The sequence below is a fragment of the Drosophila mojavensis genome, unplaced genomic scaffold (assembly GCF_018153725.1).
Source record: "Drosophila mojavensis isolate 15081-1352.22 unplaced genomic scaffold, ASM1815372v1 contig_74, whole genome shotgun sequence".
In the NCBI taxonomy this organism is placed as follows: Eukaryota; Metazoa; Arthropoda; class Insecta; order Diptera; family Drosophilidae; genus Drosophila; species Drosophila mojavensis.
The window spans coordinates 9,195,876-9,217,957 of record NW_025318899.1 but is presented as its reverse complement, the minus strand read 5'-3'; the positions used below and the strand labels follow the sequence as shown (position 1 = coordinate 9,217,957).

At 40.6% G+C, this 22,082-nt stretch overlaps 1 protein-coding gene across 2 annotated transcripts; it reads right to left on the bottom strand.

Moving 5' to 3' along the window:
• Positions 1 to 636: 636 nt before the first annotated feature.
• On the bottom strand, positions 637 to 21,569 carry LOC6581918 (C-type lectin 37Db). Of its 2 annotated transcripts, XM_002007595.4 has the most exons (5): positions 20,525 to 21,569; positions 14,999 to 15,535; positions 6,428 to 6,531; positions 1,745 to 1,853; positions 637 to 1,288 (listed from the first exon to the last, which is right to left on the bottom strand). In XM_002007595.4, the coding sequence occupies exons 1-5, from the start codon at positions 20,814 to 20,816 to the stop codon at positions 1,038 to 1,040; spliced, it is 1,293 nt and encodes a 430-aa protein (XP_002007631.2). In that variant the 5' UTR covers positions 20,817 to 21,569; the 3' UTR covers positions 637 to 1,037. The 2 variants fall into 2 exon arrangements, with proteins under 2 accessions (XP_002007631.2, XP_015017636.1); XM_015162150.3 differs by lacking the exons at positions 14,999 to 15,535; positions 20,525 to 21,569 and adding an exon at positions 10,229 to 10,901.
• Between the last annotated feature and the right edge of the window lie 513 nt (positions 21,570 to 22,082).

Here is a 22,082-nt window from a genome sequence, read left to right as displayed (position 1 = left end):
TTATAACTCCCTCTATGGGCGCATAAACAACAAACAGCCGCAGCTTGTTAAAGGCGGCTCGTTGCACGTTTTCGCATTGTCTGTCCCAGAGGAGGTCGTGACTAGCCCTTGCCGGCGGCGTGCAGCTGGACGGCTCAACAGCTGGACGAGCGGAGAGATAAGCAGACAGTTCCCTCAAGCATTCCCCCTATCGCTCTCTCTCTCTCTCTCTCTCTCTCTTTGGCAGGCACACTATTCAGCTGTCTCTCTCTCTCTCTCTCTCTCTCTCTCAGTTTCGCTTGACTTGTTAAATTCTGGAGCATTGTCAAGCAGTTCCAGATGATTATAAGTTGTATTGGCATTAGTGGTGTTTAGCTGCTTGGCAGACGACAGGTGGGTGCATTCTGAGGGGGGCAAGTAGAGCAGAGCGCGAATGTAGAGCAAGAGAGTGGTGAAAAGAAAGCACGAGCAAGCGAAAGAGAGAGCGAGAGAGAGCGAGTGAGGGAGGGTGGGGTGCGGAGAGCAAACGCTCGTGTTGACAGGCACTTTCAATTTTATTTGAGCGCATTTTTGTGGCCAATATTGAGCGTTGCTCATACGCACCGTTGCACCGCCTGAAATTTTCACACATTAATCGCACTTAAATATGCTTATACATATATTTAATGGGGTAATTTTTTATTTTCTGGTTTCTTTTTACATTCCTACGATCTAGACGAACGTATAATTTAAATTTGTTTACTAGCTAAGCATCAACAAGAACTTGAACTTATCCGAAATTGTTGTTAAATTATGTTGAAATTTTGGGTTCGTATGTGAATTAGATTAATACATGCACAGCACAGCACTGCAAAATTCAGATGCCCTTACACACTTATCAACTAGCGTACACTACGCAACATAACAACTAAATTTCTTTTGTTTCTGCCAACTAAACGATTTGCTTTGTGTGCCGCATGTCGTATGCTTGATATCCTATATATATGTGTGTGTATATACGAAGATACGAATGTTTATGCAGATGTGGGATGTGGAAAGTGCGGTCGGACTGTGCTCCATCAGACGGGCTGCACCTCGCAGACAAAGTAGGTCTCGAAGCTGCAGGGCGAATCGTTCCACTTCAGACCTTTGCCATCGCGATTCCACAGCTCGAGGCAGTTCTCCTCCTCGCCGTTCTCGTAGCGGAAATTGTTTGGCTCGCCGGCATTCCAGTTGGTGAACGTGATGGGCCGGCCCGTGGCCATCCAAAAGTAGTTGCCCTCGTCGGCCAGATCTGTGCCAGATATCCAGAAATGCTCGTGCCCCAAACCTGTGAACGAGTTGTGCGTTTTGCGTTTTGTTAGTGCCAACAGACAAGGGGAAACAGCAAAAGTTTTACAGAGTTATAAATTATGCCCACTTTTCATCGGATTAAGGTGTTTTGAATAGTCACTAATGGGCGTGGCTGCCCACCTGCCCAACTGCCCAACGGGCCATTCACTTTTTCGAGTTCGATGTGGAAAGTGCAGCGAAATTGAATGCCTCGCCGCATTTGCAGTCCATTGTCCGAGTCACCACTTGCCGCTTGCCCCCCTGCCATCTCTCTACTGCAGCAATTTTCCCTTTGTCAGCTTTGGGTTACCCACTTCCGCGTATTATGCACGCTAGAAAGTCAAAGCCCCACGTTTTGCATTCAAAAACCAGTCCAAGTACTTAACCCAGGTCTCAGCTATTCCATGACTTTTCTTCTTCTTCTACTGCCTTTACTACTACTTCGTCTACTTACCAAAGTCGCGTATGTGTTTCTCCAGTCTATCGTTCTCTTCCTGTGATGAAATGCTAGCCAAGTGCATGCCATGGTAGCGACAATATTGCGTGGCTTTGAACCAATTCGCCTGTAAGAGAGAGAGAGAGAGAGAGAGAGAGAGAGAGAGAGAGAGAGAGAGACGAGTTGATAAGTATTTGAATACCCTCTAATCATGCTCTATTCAGGTGTGCTCGGGAAATGTATATTCCATTCAAAAATCGTGATTTCCTTGTAATAAATATAGATGAAATATTTTTATTTTTTGCCATAAATTCTCAATATATTTCGCTAAAATTAGCATAACTATTTTGAGCTGATCTGAGCTCTTTATATTTATCATCTGCATGCCTTAGCCAACCTGTTTGCAAGCCAACTGGTTCGAGATGAGCAGCTTGAGTTATGCTTCTCAGCTGCAGCCAGAATGCTGAAGCTCAAAGTAAACTTGAATTAAGATTCAAACATATTTAATTGATTGATGTTTGGCATTGTTATCTTTAAATTTAATTTCTATTGACTATCAATTAAAATAATTGCCATGAATTAAGCATGCAAGAATGCTGCTAAGTGTCTATTGATGGGTAGTGCTTGCCTACCTCACTGAAGTCTCTATTGGGTAGCTGCGATAAGCCAAACTTTTTGGCAAGCTCTGAGGAATGTGCCCAAAGAATGTTCAACATTCAGCATGAAATGCATGTCAGGTAAGCACGACCCTTAACACCTTAGGCAAGGGTGGGGATGGAGTAGGAGGCAAGGAGTAGGTAGGTGCAGAGACGGTGCTCTGATGCTACCGCTTTCTTTCTTTTGCTCATATGGCAAACTAATTGACTTCTAGGCGTCAGTGGAGCGTACTTTTACAGCCCAATAAACACTTTCAGTAAGCGTGCCACATACACAACAACAACAACAACAACAACAACAAGGATGACAACTTTCTCGTCACTCCGCGCCATGGGTGCAAGAGAGAGAGGGAGAGAGGGAGGGAGAGGATGGCAATAGCGTCAGGATGCTGCGTCAGTTTGCGCTTTATTCGCGCACAATTACGGCTAATACAATTAAAGCAAAGTTAATGACGACGCCGATGTCGACATGGTCGGTAGACCGCAGAGCCAGCCAGCCAGCCAGCTAGGCAGCCAGCTAGACAGAGAGGGCTAAAGGACACGGGCAAAGTGCTGCACGTGGTAGTTGCGTAATCGATTTAGATGCGCATCACCTGCTGGTGGCAAAGCACACACGCACACACACCTACACACCTGGAGAGTATAGAGTATAGAAATATGTGTGCGATTCAACAGGCGGTGGGGGCAGTGGGCGTGGCTAATTAGACGTAGCAAGGGCCAGGTGTGTAACCAAAAGCCATTAGCGTTAATTGAATATCAAATTGCAGCTATTGCTATATTGATCTATTGATAGAAATATATATATATATATATATATATATATATATATATATATATGTAGGTATATATATATGACACTATGCAGGATATGGCAGAGCTAAAGTAGAGTTTGCCACGTCCGATGACTATCATCAAGAGTTTTTGGCCACATCAACGTCGTCTCTAATTGGCTGTCGTTGCGTGGGCGGTTGCCATAACTGTTGAGCCCTGCCGTCCGCCTCCTGCCTCCTGCCAGCTGCCAGCTACCCAGCAGCCTTGTTGCAAGCGCGCGCTGACTGTTAAATAATGCAAAAGCAAGACAACAACAGAAATGAAACATAAAATGTTGACGACTTTTATTGACGCTCGTTGCAGCCAGGTGAGATGCCAAAGCGGCATGCAGCAGGCGGCAGGCGGCAGGTGTGCAGCGTGAGGCAGCTCTGACTGTGGCAGCTGACACAGCGCTTAAGATGTGGATCAGTCATGCAATCGAATGTGAATTGTTAAGCTTCCATGTGTGTGTGTATGTGTGTGTGACATGTGCCACATGCGGCTAGCAGCAATTGCATGAAAGGATTGGAGCAGAATGATTGAATGTTTGCTCGAGTTCGATGGGTATTATGTAATTATGTAAACTACATAGAGAGAGAGAGAGAGAGAGAGAGAGAGAGAGAGAGAGAGAGAGAGAGAGAGAGAGAGAGTGAGTGAGTGAGTGTGTGGGTATTCATTGCAAAACATCCGAAGCAAAACAAGCGAATCTAAGATGACGTTCATGTCAGCTTATTTATAATGAATATCTTTGGAAATCAGCTGGGGGACATAACATGGATAATGAAACCGAAACTGAATATCAAAGTGTTGCCTAAGCCAATGGGCGTGTGAAATCGTTAAGCAAAAGTAAAGCACTCAAGCACTGCCTATATAAAAGTAAATTACTTTTTAAGCTGATTATGAGTAAAGAAATAAAAGTGTTCAATAAATGATTTTCATTTAGTTTCCACACTGGCTGAGTGGAAATTGCCAAATATAAAATCTTATATCGTAATTAAAGTTAATTTAATAACAGCTTAGGCCTTCTTCTTACATATGTACAGGTTAAAGCGACAAAAACGGGTTAGACATGGCAGGAGTTAAACCGACTAAAGGAGCTGATTTGGACTCACAGTTAAACTGTTATGTTAATATTGCAGAAACTACTCAATACAGTAAGTCTAAGAAAAATATGTATATATTTATATATATTAATTTGTTGCCTGTTCTTTTACCACATTCAAGTCAATTGGCAGCTTGATTCAATTAGATGACAACAAAATGTTTGACACTGTTTTGGTAATTGTCATTAACATGTCGAATTCATGCATTGATAGAGTCGTTGCTTAATAGCACACCACGCCCACCCGCCTCCCCTCATAATCAACTGCAATTAGTGTCGCATTAAAAAAGCAGACACCGACCAAGTCCAAATCCATTGGCTGATTGGCCAGTGGCTGGCTGCCATCTGATGTTTTCTTGGACTGTCCGCTCGTTCATTCGTGCCGCAGGCAAATTAATTTTAATTTGTTTCTTTTTTTTTTTTTGGCCAGCGTGCCATTGCGTAATACGCAAGAGCAGCAGCAGAGGAAGAAAGAAAAAAACTAAGTTAAATATGTTAAATTATGCATGAGATTTACAGCGATTCTTAATTGGGATTTGGGGGCCATAAACAACTCAGTTCATAGCATTTCTGAAGAAGTTTTTGCGATTGCTGCTGCTGCTGCTGTTGTTATTGTTGTTGTAGTTGATGCTGTTATTTAGCTCACGTTTCATAAGGTGAATGTTCTCTGTCAATCGGAATTTCGAAACTTGATTAGAGGCGTCGGGGGCGACATGTTGTTGGCAATTCTGTGCAACGCCATCTAATCAACTGTCGCACCTGCTCTTAATTAATGTACGAATAATGAATACAATTCACAATCTAACTGTCGGCATGCGCACAATAGAGGAACGTTTTATTTGTCAATGAATCGCACCCGCCCCGCCCCCTTTTTGTGCCTGCCTGTTTGCCAAAGTCATCATAAAACAATGTGTACAACAAAAGTTAATTACTTTTCTTGTTGTTGTTGCCTGCACTAATATAATTATATAGAGTATATACACATGTATAAATATATACAAGTAAAGCTCTGCTGATTTAATAGATATCGTTTAAATTGAGAAGCTTCAAAGTTTGAACTCGTTTAAGCAATGCTGATTAATTGCAAATATACCATATAAAGAGCTTAGATCACTTCTGCTTTTAGCTCGAATTCTGTATTAAGTATGTCGTTAATTAATTGCTTGGCAATCATAGTCGAACGCTTTGATCTAAACAAATTGCTAATGCCAAAGCAAAATTAATGGCTCGCGCTCTACAATTCGAAGATCTTCGATTCGAAATTCCTTTTCCCTGCATGTGAACAGAAACGTTTGACCCAATCCATTGCGCCCAGCTGTCTGTGACCTTTGCGTGTCATTTATAACGGTCACCGGATGACTGAGACAGACTGAGGCAGCTTCCTCCTCAAATCTCAATCATCATCTTTTGTCTAACGCTTAATTTGATTTGCTTGCCTGATTTACAAACCGAGATTTCAGTGGCTGCTTGGCGTGGCCTAAAGTTCAAGGAGATTTCCTCTTTATACATGGTTAGCGCTGACAATTTATTGCGTTTGTTTGAATGCACAACCGTTGCTAGACATTTGCATACTCGTCTCTACTCCACTACTACTAATCAATAACAAATAAAGACAACAACAAAAACCCGTTACGATTCGCGCTAAAAACGCACGCGTTTTGGGCGCGTTTTTTATGCGCTCTACTAATATGTTTATAATATGAATGGGTGCATAAATTATATAAATATAATTTGATACACACAACTTCGTCATAGGCTGACATAGACGATGCGTGCCCAGGCCAGTCATCTGCCGATCGATACATCAGGGCCATCTATTTAGTTAATATCTAGCTGATGATCGAGCCAATGTGGCCCTGATATCAGTTCTGAGGCTAAGCATCAATGATAACAAGCCAGTTGCCTCGAAAGGGCAGAGGTGCCTGAGAGAGATCTCGGATTACCGCATGTCTGTACTTGCTTATATATATATGTATGTACATGTATGCATATTTGTATATATGTATGTCAGCTTTGTCTGTTGCAAGCTTCTTATGCATATTTGCGAAGGCAGATGCTAATTTAATGGCAAAATATGAACCGGACTGCAGACCGTTGAACCGTTGCACAGTTGCAGCTCGGAATGTGGCTTACCTTGAAGAAGATGCCCAGGTAGTAGCGCTTCTCGCCCAGCTTCAGCAGCGGCATCGTCCATTTGTTTGGCGTGTACTGCGACTCGTCCACGCAGTTGGGGCAGTCTAAAAATAGAAATCAAGGAAGCATATCAGTAATGAAAATATCTCAAAACAACAGATGATCTTTTTTACTTTTTTTTTGGTTTCTTTCTGTAAAACGGGCATCGAAATATCAAGGTCGAAAAACAATATCAGCAATAAAATTGAATAAACAGTTATAAAAAATAAGCGATTTTAAATTATACAAGTTACGAGCCGAGACGATTCCAGCTAATGAATACAAATCAGCTCAGTTAAGCCAGATATAATCGAAAATCTATAAACCTAACTGATTCACTGAAATTACAAATCGTGTGTATTTTAATTAGGAGAAGAGACTTGAGATACCTGAAGCACACCTGACAGATACTCGAGCTACTGCTTTCCTCTAGAATTTATTAGAATATAGATAGATTATACAAATGCACATATAGAGACGTATAGCAGGTAACCAGAACAGCTATAAATTCAAATCGTCTGCTGAATCTAATCAAGATCCATCAATCAAGTTTGGCATGTTACATAAACGTGGACAAATGGCGCATACCTCGAGTGCTCATTGTGAATATTTTCGTTTAGGCACCACACCTCAACTCAGCCAGCTTACTCCCCAGGCCAATTAATCAGTCGTTCCATCAAAAATTATAAACATTGTCATTCGCATTGAATTTGGTCATAAAACAAGCAAATCTCCAGTTTTGAACAGATAAAACCTTTCAGCTAATTGCGTACTCACATTTCGCCACATATTGAATTATGATAGCTTATTTATTGATTGAAAAACAGTGTAAATTGGAACTGGTTCGCTCGCTGCCCAACGAGTTGAACCTGTTCATGAGCAGCATAAGCTAGCGCTGAGAATATCTGACAATGGCTTTGATAGGCTGGCGGGATCTATAAATGAAATCGAAACTAAATCAAGGTCAGCGACAGCTCACAATAGATTCTGACTATGTGAAGGTCACAATGATGTATATGGGTTTGTATTATGTGTGAAGCCAAGCTAACGGCATTTGTGTTTCTACTTTATTTTATTTCTTTTGCTGTTATAGCCAAGCTTAACAAAAGACAATAAACACGGCACCCAAATATGGCAGGCAGCAAACATTTTCGCGAAAATTTGGTTAATTAATCATCCGCAATGGCTGCCATTACGAGCCAAGGCCCTGCAGAAGGCGTCACTAATGATAATTATAGAGTTGAATAATGGAATATGAAATTCGGCTGCCTGCGAACTGTTTACAAACATTTACAATGAATGAGTGAGAATGAGTGTGTGTTGGCTACATACAAAATTACATATATATATATTTATAAAAATAAAACAAGTGTACATAAAATTTACTTTAATATGAAAATGTTGCAATTGACGTTTTTAATGAGCTCCAAAATGTTGCTATTTGCATTAAATGCTGTAGTTAGAGCTAAATGAGTATGAAGTACACAGAAGTAAGGCTAACTTTGAGATGAGACTGAATAGGTTAATGTTGTCATTAGACAGCTTGGAATAAGGCTGTGAGCTACTGTAGCGAAATATGGGTCGAATATGCAGTCTAATAATGTCAGAAGTTGAGCTGTGATGTATGTCTAGGGAAGACGTGGCGTATGAGCAATATCTTTGGCATGCCAAATAAGGGAAGAAACTGCTTCATATAGAGTAAAAGATAAAGTTGTCAAATATGTGTTGAGCAATGAAGTTGATCATGAAGTTAGACTAAGCTGACTAGGGAAGACTTGCTGTTAATTTGAATAAATATTCAGAAATTTATATAGTGATAATATGTTTTATATATCAAGAAATCATGTGTAAGCTGATCATTCTGAAATAACAAAGACTTGATACATAGAAGCATAAGTACATGATAGCCCAGTACTTCCGGTCACTCAAAACTCAAGAAGCTGTTCGCAATTTTTCACCCATTTCAATTTTAATTTAAGAAGAAGAAAAAGAAAACTTTCCATTGCATTGCATCATCGCATTGAAGCACACGGATTGTTAATTGGCTGTGTCAAGTCGAGTGCCCATAGAGATTAACCGGTCTGCGAACTGCATAAAGCTGAGGATCGCACGAGACAGGCAGCGAATCAAAGGTGCAAATTGATGAGATTTGCAGTCAAACTTAATTTACTGGTGTTTGAGGACAAAAGTTTGGCTATAAAATTACCGTTGCTTATTAATAAATAAAGTCAATATTTAGTATAGATTTTATGGTTTATTATTCATGCGTTGTTATGGCAGTTTCTTTGGCAGGCAATTAATTTGCCTGCTGACAGGTAAACCAGTTTCAATTTTCAGCTCAGTTTCGTGCAGCTCGTAGGGAGGGCGTGGCACCGGCAACGGCAACGGCAACGGCAGTCAAAGTCAATGCCAATGCTTACAATAAATATACAAATTTCCTTCAGAGAATTCGAATCCAATTAAGAGTGAGTTGGGCAAGGTCAGGCGGATATCTGTGACGTTGCGTAAGATATGAAGGGAATTAAGGGAATTCTTTAAAACTTATCCTGAGCACTTAACATTGCTTAGCACTTAATGGAAATTCAAGTGACTCTGGCTGAGCAACTTCCTGTACAGTAAATATATTTCCTTTTGTTGTGGTTATTCAAAATTATAAACAATGGAATCGTTAAATGTTAATTTTAATGTTGTTTTTTTTTTTTTTAATATTTCTATGATATCAACACGTTTTCGACAATTTTATGTTTCCATTCTGCATATTTAAACTTCTAAAACGAAAAAGCTAAAAAAAAAACGAAAAACTATCAATAAAACTCTTCTTTTTTTACCCATTTCGACTTGCTTAAAAAAAAAAAAAAAAAACATTTGATTAGTTGTCAAGATTGCAAATCTGCTTGGAGTTTTCATATGCATCGAGCCACACAACAGGTTTAACTAATTCCAAAATACAAAAAAAAAAAAAAAAAAAAAAAAAAAAACAAAACAAAACAAAAAATGTTTGTTGCTTGGCAAATCTATCTATGTCATGTGGTCTTCCATCAGCCAGTGTTTCTGCTAGCTTCAAGTATACCCTGTTAGCTCTAATAACTTTATTTCCAAATATCACGCATACGCAGTGTTGGCTCCGTTTTTACACAATTTTGCATGTTTACTTGTGCATAAATCTAGATAAATTCGCCTGATTGCTCTATTTATTTTATCCATCTGACCCTGGCCTTCTGTTCCGCCCACATTGCTCATTGACAAACAAATTTATGCGTTCCTTTTAGTGATTTATTGCTGCTTTTTGTCGGTTCAACTCTGGCGACAATCAAATATTTCAACAGCCTACCAAAAACAAAAAAATGAAGCAGCTGTAACAACAGCAACAACAATACCAAAAATCACTCAACTAATTTCATTGATTGCTCAAAGCAAACCTTAAAAAAAAAGAAATAAATAAATAGACCGAAAACTGTAGCAAAGCGAATTAATCAATGGAATAACTCAACACGACAGCAGCCGACGACAAAAAAAAAAAAAAAAAAAGCAAATACAAATACAAACAGAAACAGTAACAGTAACAGAAAACAGAAATGTGTAAACAGCTCCCTAATTAAACGTTCGGCGTAAATTTCAATAAAACCCAAATAAATAAATGCCAAATTTGGAAAGTGAAAGTCTGTTGTGCACAGATATGCGCGAGCCGGAAGGATGTGCCAGCGCGCGAGTATTATGCAATCGGTCAGACTTATAAGACTTTGGTTGATGGATGAAACGTACCAGCGACAGGACCTGATGCTTTGCTCGGCGTTGCCAATGTCCTGTCCACGCTGCAGCTGAGCAGCTGCAGGGCGATTATCACAGACAGAGCGAAAGATTGTTGCATGATTTGTTTTTGTTTAGTTTCTTGTTTTATTGTTTTTGGGTTTTCTTTCTGTTTCGTTATTCGCTGCGTCTATATAAATATGGTATATGTTTATTGAAATACTTCAGTTGAAAAATGTATTTTATTAAAATTTATTTATTTATGATTTGGATATTTTCTGAAATATTTCAATTCCAGTTATGCAAATTTGCACTTCCGTAAAGATAGCAAAACCAAAACAAAATTTCGCTGCCTTCGTAGCTTTTCAACGCATTTTCGTTCGAAATTTATGAATCTGCTGCAGCAGCAGCCCGAATTAACATATGAATTTTTCTCGTATTTAAAAGATGCGCGTTTCTTTCTCTATTTCTCGCTTTGTATTGTCAGCGAGCTGGCGTCAAACGAAATCGAAAGTTGCCAAAAGATTCAAATCAAGACGGCGCACAATAATCGAAATATAACTAGCCAAATATTATTGGGATATAGGTATATATGTACAGCTATAGCTACAGCTATATGTATGTATATATCTATATATGTTACAAGATTTAAAGACCCGTGCGCATGCGCGCCCAAACTGACCGTCGACTGGCGAAGAACTAACCAATTCGGAGCGCTTGGACGCAAACTTACGCAGAATTCACCAGAGAAACACGAGAGAGCTGGAGAGAGAGAGAGCGTGCAGCTGCCTGAGCGACGCTCAGTGCGAGAGCGGGACAGGTTCAACAGGTTGGCCGGAGCGACGCTGCAACTCGTTTGATGAGGTTTTTTTATTTCCATATAATTTTTTGTTTTTTTTTTTTCGGTGTGAATCGAAACGCTCTGAAGATTAGCATCCGAGCTGAGATGTGCTGCTCTGTCCGTCAGTCGGTCTCTCTTAATGTGTGTGTGTGTGAGAGTGTGTGGACACTTGTTGGCGTCTGTCGAGTGTTGAGTGGGGCCTGCAGCTGACACTTGACGTAGCAGCCACAGCTTCAGTCGGAGTCGCAGTCGCAGTCGCAGTTGGCCCACCAAGGTAACCATCAGTGGAGCGTGCTTCAATTTTTTTGACATGCCCACAAAAGAGTCGAGCTTGAGCATGAGACGAGCACCATAACAAAAAACATACAACACAAAAAAAAAAAACAAAAAACAAAAAAACAAAATACAAATACCGCAACAGGCAAAAAAAATCACTCAAATTTCAAACAATTTCTGGTCTGTGCACCGCAAAGTTCTCTCGATTCTAAGAATTGCAATTTCACTGAAGCTCAACTTCTGTTACTAAGCCAAGCTTCGAGCTGCGGCTCCGCAATGCCATTTGTGGCAGATACTTTTGCTTTCGCAGCGAGCCAAGCCACGCGACTGACCTTGACAGCAGCTACGCTGCGTATACGTAATATGCACACAAACTGACGCAAAACTAAGAATGTTTATTTCAAATTTCAAATTAATTATGCTTAATATAAATGTGGGTCGTATTATGATGATTATGCAAGTCGATGTGGGAATCCGGCTTTCTTTTGTTAGAATCAACTCCAAATTCATTTGCCTTAAGTGTCAGAGAAGAAAACTTTGATTTGAGCAAAGAAAGAAAATTACAAATATATTCATATATATACAAGCTGTACATGTGTATATTATATATACACCTCTACATAAATTCCAAAATATTACATTAGACGAAACAGCAAAATGTATCGTAAGAAGGCATCTTTTCAGGCTCTCGAAACGGACGCAATGAACGAGGTGAAGAAGTGGACGCCATTGATAGAATTTCTGTCAACTGTCATTTTAATATGTGGATCATTTCGTATAATAATCGCATTCATCGCTTAAAGCGAGACGATATTTTGATACTTTCTGAATAAACGAATGAAAATTTGAATCAATGTTGTTTGCTGTAACTGGGAATTTTAGCGGCTAATTCTTTGTTTTTGCCAGCTAAGCTCGACGGAGAAAAACACGTTTGAAGCTGCTTAATTATGTAGCCAGACATTAAAAAACATTTGCTTTGATTAGCATTCGGCATTGATATTAGATTACAGCAGCAAATCCCAGTTCATGGCGAATTCCTTTGTAACAGAAACTTAATTGATCCAGAAACAATGTCGGAAGTGTGCCCTTTGCTACTTTATAGAGCTATCTATTAATGTAACATCTGACATCTTATCAAATCACAGTAATTAGTTGAGGAATTTATATTGGGGCTAAATAATGACAGACTTTAGGCTTTATAGCCCCAGGGCGTCTCATTTGCTAGTTATTTACAAATGAAATTATGACGATTCTTGAAAACGTGATTTGCAAAACGTGTTTAACTAAGCCTAGTTGGGGATCATTAATTTAACTGTCTACGAAACATAAAAATACAATACTAATTCGCATAGAAAACTAGCTAATGGATCACTTGAATTTTTAGTATATGTCTTTAAAATATAATATTTTTAATCTTTTGTATTCAAACTTGTTCGACCTTGGCGTATAGGGTAATAAATATAGTCAAAATATATAATTTGCGCTCTAGGCGATTTCGAAACTTTATTAGAAAACATGAAATTTTCGATGCTGAGAACACTATAATTAAATAATTTATCACAATCTTTTATTACCAAAATTGTTATTGATAGTATATTAAAATATTCAAAATAACTTTAAATAATTAAATATTTAATGTATAGCTGAAAATATTTTACAAAAGTACTTCAAAAATATTTTTTTAAAAGCTATACAAATATTTATTTAATTATGTTTTTTATTTATTTTAATTAAATATTTCTTTAACTTCTCTAGCTTCTTTGTTTAAATATAATTTTGTGTAAACTGTTATATAGCTAATTTTCTAGCAGTATTCCATTGGCAACAATACGTTAATTAATTTGGCTCGCTTGGGTTCGTTTAACCCAAGCCGAGAGGTTTTAAGTGATTCCCGCAGGCAGCTTGCCTGAGATTTATAGCTCTACTCGATCAGAAATAATTGTCACATTTAATTTGAGTATTTAATGTGTTTATAAACTCGAATTCGATTTGCGATAAGAAAACAATGAGCTGCATTGAAACGACTTAGTTCTAACATCGGAATCCAAATCAACACAAAATCTTAGCGAAACACAGCTGCGGCTGCTGTATGTATGGAGGTGTCAATTCAATGGGCAAATCTAGAGATTGAGAGGTAAATTGAAAACGAGTTTCTGTTGACTGTTGAAATGAGACAATATATCGAATGATAAAGTTCAATATTGTACAAGTGCCGCGGATGGCATCAAATGCGAAGGCGAAGCCGATTGGCGACTGCAAGTGAAGTTGGTTAATAAAATCGAGGCGAATTTACAGATGAAGTTGCGTAAACAGATGTTAGTATGGGCAGGGAAAACAAGGCATAAATTAAATGCAAATACTACGCAGACGCTGCAAATGACATAAGAAACGGCATCCATCATACGCCTCGTGGGCCATGAACCGCAACGGCGCGAAAACGACATTTACCACAGCAACAAAACGCTTTTGTATGCAAATAAATGACTCGAATAGCGACAAAAAATGAAACTCAAGAACAGCCAGAGTGAGGCATATTTAATGCTGTTACTGGGTCAGCTGAATGCGATATTAAAAGAGACTTTAAATACGCTAAGGAATTACACGAAATGTCTGCGATGTTTCCTCACTTCTATAGAGCACCGTCTTTAGCTGAGATGTGATATAATAAATAAGCTCATCACCTCTGCCTTTGCTTCGAGTGTGTAAATATTTACGGGGGCTGCATCAACAGCAGCTACTTAAGAAACTAAAAGCAAGGTTATATTGATGATACGATTACTATAGCGATAGGTGCAGCTATTTGTAATTTTTTAATAGAGCAGTGGCCTGTGACTTTCTAGATAGATATTTTGTTATAATCGGCTTAAAATTCATTTATGTCAGAGCAGAAAATTTAGAGTCGTGCACAGATTGGAAAACAGATATATCGTAAATTCCAAAGTATTCTATATAGCCAGTACAGCAAGATGTATCGTCGTCAACTATCTGTTCTTTGTATCGAGGGTAGCTCAATGAACGAGGTGAAGAAGTGGTCACCAGTTATTGAATTTCTCTCAACAGTCATTTTTATCTGTGGATCATTTCGTGTATTAGTCGCATTCCTATTTTAAGGAAGGATACGATAATATATAATACTGATGATATTTGACGTGAATAAATGAGTATTTCAGTTATTATCGTTAGTTGTAACTGGCAATCTTTGCAGCTAAGCTCCATTGCCTTCGCCTTTGACTTTGCCTTAGAGCATGTAAACACTCTCAGCAGCAACTACTTAAGAAACGAAAAGCAAGACTATTAACGGGCATGTTGATGATGCGATTATTACAGCGATCGCTGCAGCTATTTGTAATTTGTAATTTGATGGATGGTCGTCTGTGTAAAGTAGGGGATCGAAATGGGGCAGTTGCCCCTTCCACGCTTGATGTCTTTATCTTACAGATTATGAGCTTGATTAATGGCCTCTTTGTAGTTTTCCAACACTTACCGTTATGAATTGCATGTGTTGATTCATTTACTATGGTTGGTGATTAATTGCTTTCATTTAACCTATCACTTGGCTTGTGACTCCCTTATTATGCATTTAATAATGCTTTTATGGGCATTTTCCAACACTTAACACTGGCTTGCCTCATTAGTCTACATAGAGATATTAGCTCTTTAACACTTACCGCTATCAATTTCATTCTCGCTGGGATCGCGTTGGAATATATTGCCATAGTATTGATCGTGCTGCTCGGATTCCACGCTCTGCAGCGACTCCTGCACATCATCGTCGTACTCATCGTGCGGATTGCTATTCGCCTGGGACAGCTGATCCGCCAGATCCTCCTCCTCGTCTTCGTAGGTCACGAGCCGACTATTCGAGCTCGTCAGCCGCTTGCTGGCCGCCACAGCTGCCAGACGGTTGCGCTGAGCTCCTCCGCCGCTCTTGAAGCTGTCGATGTTGGCCGCGAAGCCGCGTGGACGAGGATGAAGCGGCTTCGGCTTGGGCAGTATATCCTCTATGGTGGGTATCTTCTGGCTAACATTACGATGGGGAAACAATCGGCGCTCCAGAAAGTTGGCAAAGATCTGCTGGGTTATCTGATTCTGGCGCGCCAGCTCGCTCTGATCCAGCTCAAAGTGATTGCTGTTGGTGCCCGGGCTGATGTTGTGGTTTCTGCCTCTTCTGTGCGTGCTGTGCGTCGTGCTGCTGCTGGTGGCACCTGAAATTGGTTTGATGCACGATTAATCAATGTAATCATATGTGGGCCGCGGCCATTAAGCAATCCCAACAGGTGGTGAACACTTCGACCATTTTTGCTGGGGCAATTACATAAACGCCGGGCGGCCCACACTCACGCTGAAGATGAGTTGCAGAAAATCAAGTAATGAACAAGTAATAGTAGTTTAGTGAGCGGGGGATAGAGAGAGAGAGAGAGAGAGAGAGAGGGCGAAATTGCACAACTAGCTAATACCCTATGATAGAGATGGTGAGAAAGAGAGAGACACATAAATTGCTCATTCTTGATAAAGACAGACAGAGAGACGGAGTAAGAGAGAGGGGTGAGAGAGATGAAGATTAAGTTGAGTATAAAGGTGGAATAGGTGCACAGATCAACTTATCTTGCTCAGCTTTCCTGTTTACAGGGTATAAACACATGTACAACCTGTATAAGCAACTGGCTATCAATTAAATCTTAAGGTCAAGAGTTTATCAAGTCTTGGCTTAGCAGCTAAAAGTGCTCCAGACGAGTGTGCTCGACTAGCAGATGCGCTGCAAGGCAATCTGCTGTTCTAGCCGAAACCAAACATCTTTGACCAGTTTTTGCAGCTAGTTCTGTGTGAGAACATTTAAGGCCAAGTCAAGCTATGGATATGTGCATAAGCCACCCAAGAGTGAGTTAATGATTTGCTGCAATTTGATTTGATAGACATCATGACGTTTTGCCTCAGTCACTTAAGTGACATGCATCAATCAAATGTGTGACCCAGAGACAGACGGGAATGCCCGCCGCAGCCTCGGGGTCGCATAGTCTGGTCAGTCTGGTCGATCGTTAGCTCATGCTGAAGCGGCTTATAAATTTACAATTTGCTTTTTAAATTTGTTGGTTTTTTTGTGGGTCTTCCGGCTTACTTTGCTTCTTTTTCGTTTGTGTGTTTAATGACAGATTGATCGTTTGCCATTTGGAAGCTCAGTCCCCCCCAGCAATAAGTGTAAGTGTGTCAAGGCTGTCAGAGACAGTTGAACGGATTGCAGTTCCAGTTCCAGTTCCAGTTGATGGTTCAGTGGCCAGCGCCCCTTTGGGTTAATGAGTTCAAATTGCCAAATAATTGATATGAATGCCGCAGTAAACGGCGTTGACAAAGCGTCGTTAAAGGCCTTAACTGCTCCTTAACAGTTCGCTTGATGCATTAGCTCCACAACACACCCAAAAGAGCATCAAAATATTGTCGTACGCTCCACAAAATTTTGATTGCCCGCCATTTCGGGTTTGTTTCACTAAATTTTATTATCGTCTATTATTTTTTGTTTTTGTAACGCCTTTACAAATATGTTTACCATCATTAAAGTGTGTAAAACGAGGTAAAATTTATTACGCAATTTATTGTCGTTGTTTCTCCTCACTTTGTTTTCTTTTTTCTCTCTGCCTGCGGTAATCATTTCTGTTTTCTACTGTTTTTTTTTTCTTTGAACCCACAAGTCGTCGTTTAAAAGTTCCCTCCAAGCTCAAGCTGGCTTTTGCCTGGCTAAAAGGGCAAATAAAATTCGAATTATAGCCACGTCTTAAAGTACTGAATGTTGGCTAAATATTGAAATTGGGTGTGTTTAAGCGGAGTAGCTCATAAATCTTATTGATATATGATCTGAAGGGGAATTTATATATAGAGGGAGAGTGAGAGATGCGAAAAGATAGAGAAAGAGAGAGAGCGAACTATTAAAACATGCCAGCTGCATGAAAACTAAATCAGTTTATGTCTAGAAAGTAAATAAGAGCAATATAATCGAGTGTGGTCCATTAGGAGATATCTTAGAGGTATGTTATGTGTTCTGCAAATAGATTCGATAGCACTTGAGAAACGTGTTCAACATGTAGAGAAACTTCAATTGTATAAACATTATATTGATATTTATGCATTCCAGCTAAATGTATATCTCGATTAGGGTCTATATATAACTATGTAGCAATTTCTATTATAGCAATTTTAGCCAAATCACTTATGTATACCTTTAAAAGCTGCAGCGTAAACCTAGTCAAACCTATCTATATTTGATTTTAAAATAATTTGACTTGATATAGATTGATGGTTTTGCTTTGAAAATGTTATCGTCCATTTATTTTTTAAAACGAACTTCAAGGCAAGAATCAAAAACGAATTAAATACAATTTCTATTGATTTTATAACCTTGCTTTACTCACATAATTATAGTTCATTAGCTCAAAATCTCCATTTGCAGCTCCACGTTTATACATTTTCGAAAGGAAAGGCAAAATATATCAGCTCATAATTACTAATTGGTTTAATGTCTCAATTGAAAATCGATTTTCTTTGCTCTTGTTCAGCCATTTCAGATGCAATCTGTGTCTAAGTGCAGAGCACTCAATACATCAACTGACAGCTGACAGCTGACAGCTGAGTCATCAATATTTGTATGTGCTTCCTCGTGGCATTAATTATCGATTCAAATTGCCGAGCATCCTATATATTGTATAATTGCGTTCGTCTGGGGTCACGGAGAGGCGGCCACTCGAACAGGCGGACAGACAATGGGTCGCTCGGGCCAAACAATGGACTCTAATGGCAGTCACATTTGCGGCCCATTGTTAACACGCATCGAATTGTTCTCAACGAGCCAACAACAAATCGAGCTCAATAATCCTTGAGATATTACGAGTATTTGTCGCTCATAATGAGCCGCATTTCAATTGCTGAAGGTAGTCTTGTTATACATAGTTGTTGCTGCTGCTGTTGTTGTTGTTGTTGTTGTTGCTGCTGCTGTCGCAATTTACATGCCATTGTCTGTGCAGTTGACCAATTGACCAATTGAAAGTCGCTACGAAATCGTGATGGCCCAAATGCACAATCTAATCCAGTTGGCCGATCTCTGAGCGCCGTTTAGCACGCAGTTTTCAAATATGCCTGTTGCATTTTCGGTTGCCGTTCGATTGCTCTCCAATAATATCGTGCAGCGTGCAGCTATGCAGCGGCAACTATGTGGCAGCAATTGATGGCATTGCTTAACCCAGTTCTGCTCGAATTGATGTCTATCCCTATCGCAAAAGATACACGGCATGAACACATTGGCTAATTGTCGCTGGCCAGGCACATAAATCATTGAGACTTCACGTCGAGGATGTTGGCTGCAACTGCAACGGCAACTGGCAACTGGCAACTGCCTTGAAAATGCAAAAGACAGCAGCAGCAACAACAACAGCTACAGCTACAGATACAGATACAGTGCAAATCAAACAGTAAATCATTCTGACTTGCATCTGTTGCAAATAGCCCGCCAGCTACAGCGGATGATGTATTTGTATCTGTAGCCGTATCTCAGAAGCAGCAGAGCTGCCGCTGCTGCTGTTGCTGCTGCTGGAAAAGAATTGAGGGCCGTGTAATTGCCGCTTGGCTGAAAAGAGGTCAATTAGCAGCAGCACAGCATCTACTCAAGTACTGGCTGCCCCACAAAAGAGTTTCGCTTGCTGTTGTGCAATGCGCCATGTGCGAAAAATATGTATGCCAAAAATTGTTGCGACTTTTTATGAGTCGCGCACATTCCGTCAAGCAACGAAGGCGAAAAAAGTGTGCTTTAGTTTTCATTTCATTCCATTTCATTTCATTTAGTTTTTGCCATGCTGGCGCAATCGATGCACTCGCAATTAGCCGCAGCAAAAAAAGAGAAGGAAAACCGAGTGTAATATGCGGCGTATGCGTAACGCAACACCAAAGCGCATACGCCCCGTTGGCCGAGCTGCGGTCTGTTCTTTTGATTGACGCAGACAAATTTGATACACGACAGACGAACAATACGCGCAGTTCAATGCCAGACACAACACGCTTATTAATGATCTCAAGTGTAGCTCTACGTTCTCTGCCGCCGCGACGGAGCACAATCTGAGAACGTTAATTATGGCAGCACTTAAGAATAGATTTGAGCACATTAATAATTAATCAGCATTAGCATAAAATATGCTGTAAGACTTCATTCGGCCTAAGAACTTGCTGAACAGCTTGCATGCATAATAGGCCCATTCGAAATGACAAATTTATCGGTAGAAATTTCTATTTGTGTTGGCAAAGCAGGTGATTGAACCCAATAGAAAAAGAAAGGAAAACGGGAATATTATAAAATACATTAGAGCGAGATATGGACATTTATATGTATATATCGTGTATATCGCATATATCAAGAGATAAATCTCACTCGCACGCGTTGCCTCAAAATGTCACAAGGTGATCGAAATAGCCAAACTCAAAAGCCAAAAAGTCAATAAACGCCCAAGTTTAAACACATTCTATCAATACGAGTCTGTATATATTTGCGGATTGAATTCAGTCTATCGGGCTAATCGTGAGGTCATCAGCAAGCCAAATGCAACAAGAATAACTATATGCTAAAAAAAAATGAATGTCTGTTTTTGTTGTTGTTTATAATTAATGTGTTAACATATTAAGATGCCAATGACATTAATAATCTTATCGGCCTTTATATAACAGCGACTGAGCTGGTTTAGCGGAGAAAGAAAGAAATGCTTATATTATTTTGCATTCATTAATTAAGCGTTGATTAAAACATGATTTTAGATTATCGTCAACAGTTAAATGTTTCAGCAAATTCACAAGCAAATATTTTTATGGAGTGTTTACCTTTTATTTTTCAAATACTCGCTAAGCCCATCAAAACGTTATGCTCAACGAGACGTTAAGGTCAATTTCATTAATATCAACTTTCACGCCTCAACAGCTGCTAGCCAAGGCAGATCAATGATGCATGATATATACATACACATATATGTAACAATCTCTCTCTACCCCTCCCCCTGCCTCTCTCCCCCTCTCTCTCTCTCACTGTCTGTCTCTAAGTGCAATCTTCAATATTGGCACAGGTATTGAGGCGGTCTCATTCAAATGTATCGCTGGATCAGCCTTGGCATGGATTTATCCACTCGATGCCACTTGGCCAACATGCGATGGAATAGCTATCAAGTACTTACCTCGCTTGTCGCGTGCATTTGAGGCTGATGCCGCCTCCTGCTGCTGCTGCTGCTGCTGCTGCTGCTGCTGCTGCTGGACAATCGAAATTGGTACATTGCCTCGACTGCTGCTGCTGCTGCTGTTGCTGTTGCTATGGCTGTGACTGTGGCTGGCTGCTGGGAGTCTGTGCGGCACGTTTCGCACAGGCACTGCGAGGGGCGGCGTCGACACATCTTGTGGTGCATTTTTACCGGAACCGACGCTGGCCAGCGATAGGAGCAGTGTGAAGAGCGTGAAGCGTAGCACTATCATTGCGCGGGTTGTGTAAGAGAGCTTCGCGACGGCAACGGCGACGGCGATGTGGACACGACTGCCACCTGGTCGAGAGGAGAAAGCAAACACGCTGCAGGCTGCACTAGCTCTGTGTGCTCCACGGAGCGTGTGTCGTGGGTGAATGGCTGCACTCGGGCGTGCTCTAACTGTGATCTCTGTGTGGTATAATGCTGCTCAGGCGCTTTCTAAATTACAAATGCATAGATGCCATAGATCCGCAGATCTACAAATTATGGATATGAATTCACAATGGTTCGATAGAGGCGACGATCGTATTTTGTTGTTGCTGTTGCTGACAGCGCTTGTTTTTGGTTCGGCTTGTTGATAACTCTGGTGTGTTTAGTCTCAAAGCTTCTGTTTTCTCCTGCTATATTCATGGCGTTGTGGAATGGAGAGCGTCTGGCCATTAATCTGCACCGCCAGCCTCACTATTAGGTAATCGAGCGATCTCGTCGTGCCGCCTCTTGATTTGACTTTCTTTCCGTGTTGTTGTTGTTGCTGTTGACTGTGGCTGTGGCTGCTGCCACGGGAGAGCGCCGTGTTTTCGACTCTCACTTGCTGAGGTTTGGCCTGCTGACTCTGCTGAGCGGACCGAACTCCAAAGTTGTTCGCATTCGGCGCTGAGCTCTCGAACCGTCCAGAGCCTCGATCGTAGCTCCGTTTCTCGTGACTGTTGCGTTGGCTTTCGGCTTGCTTACTTACAGACTAAAGCGTTTGAACGCAACTAAAACACGTTGCGCGCTGGAGACTTCTCTCTGGAGCCGATCGATCGTCTGTGTTTGGCTCTGACACCTCGGCTCCGGTCAGCTGCTTCGTTTGGCCAGAGCGAGTTGGCCATTGGCTCTAGCTCGCTCTCGCTCTTAGTCTCTGTTTCTCTCGCTCTCGCAACTTGTTTATGTTGACCAAGACGTAGCCGTTGGCTGTAATGGTGCTGCATCTGCGTTCCTAACCAGCTTCTTCTCTACTGACCTTTGCGCTGCACACATCTTCAGCTTCGGCTGGCTAAAGTGCGGCTGTTTTCTTAATTTTTATTACACATAGGCGCAGGTGTGGCTGGGGCGGGTCTTTAAGCTGCTGAAACTGATCAGGCCAGATGGACGGAGCAAAGTGCAAGACACAAACTCAAGAATTACCAACATGCAACGATCATTCGCCCTTTGCCAAGGCCGCACAAGAGCTATAAATAACTTGGCTATGCTAATTGTAATTTTATGCACACTTATTTTAGCACCATTTGCCACTTAT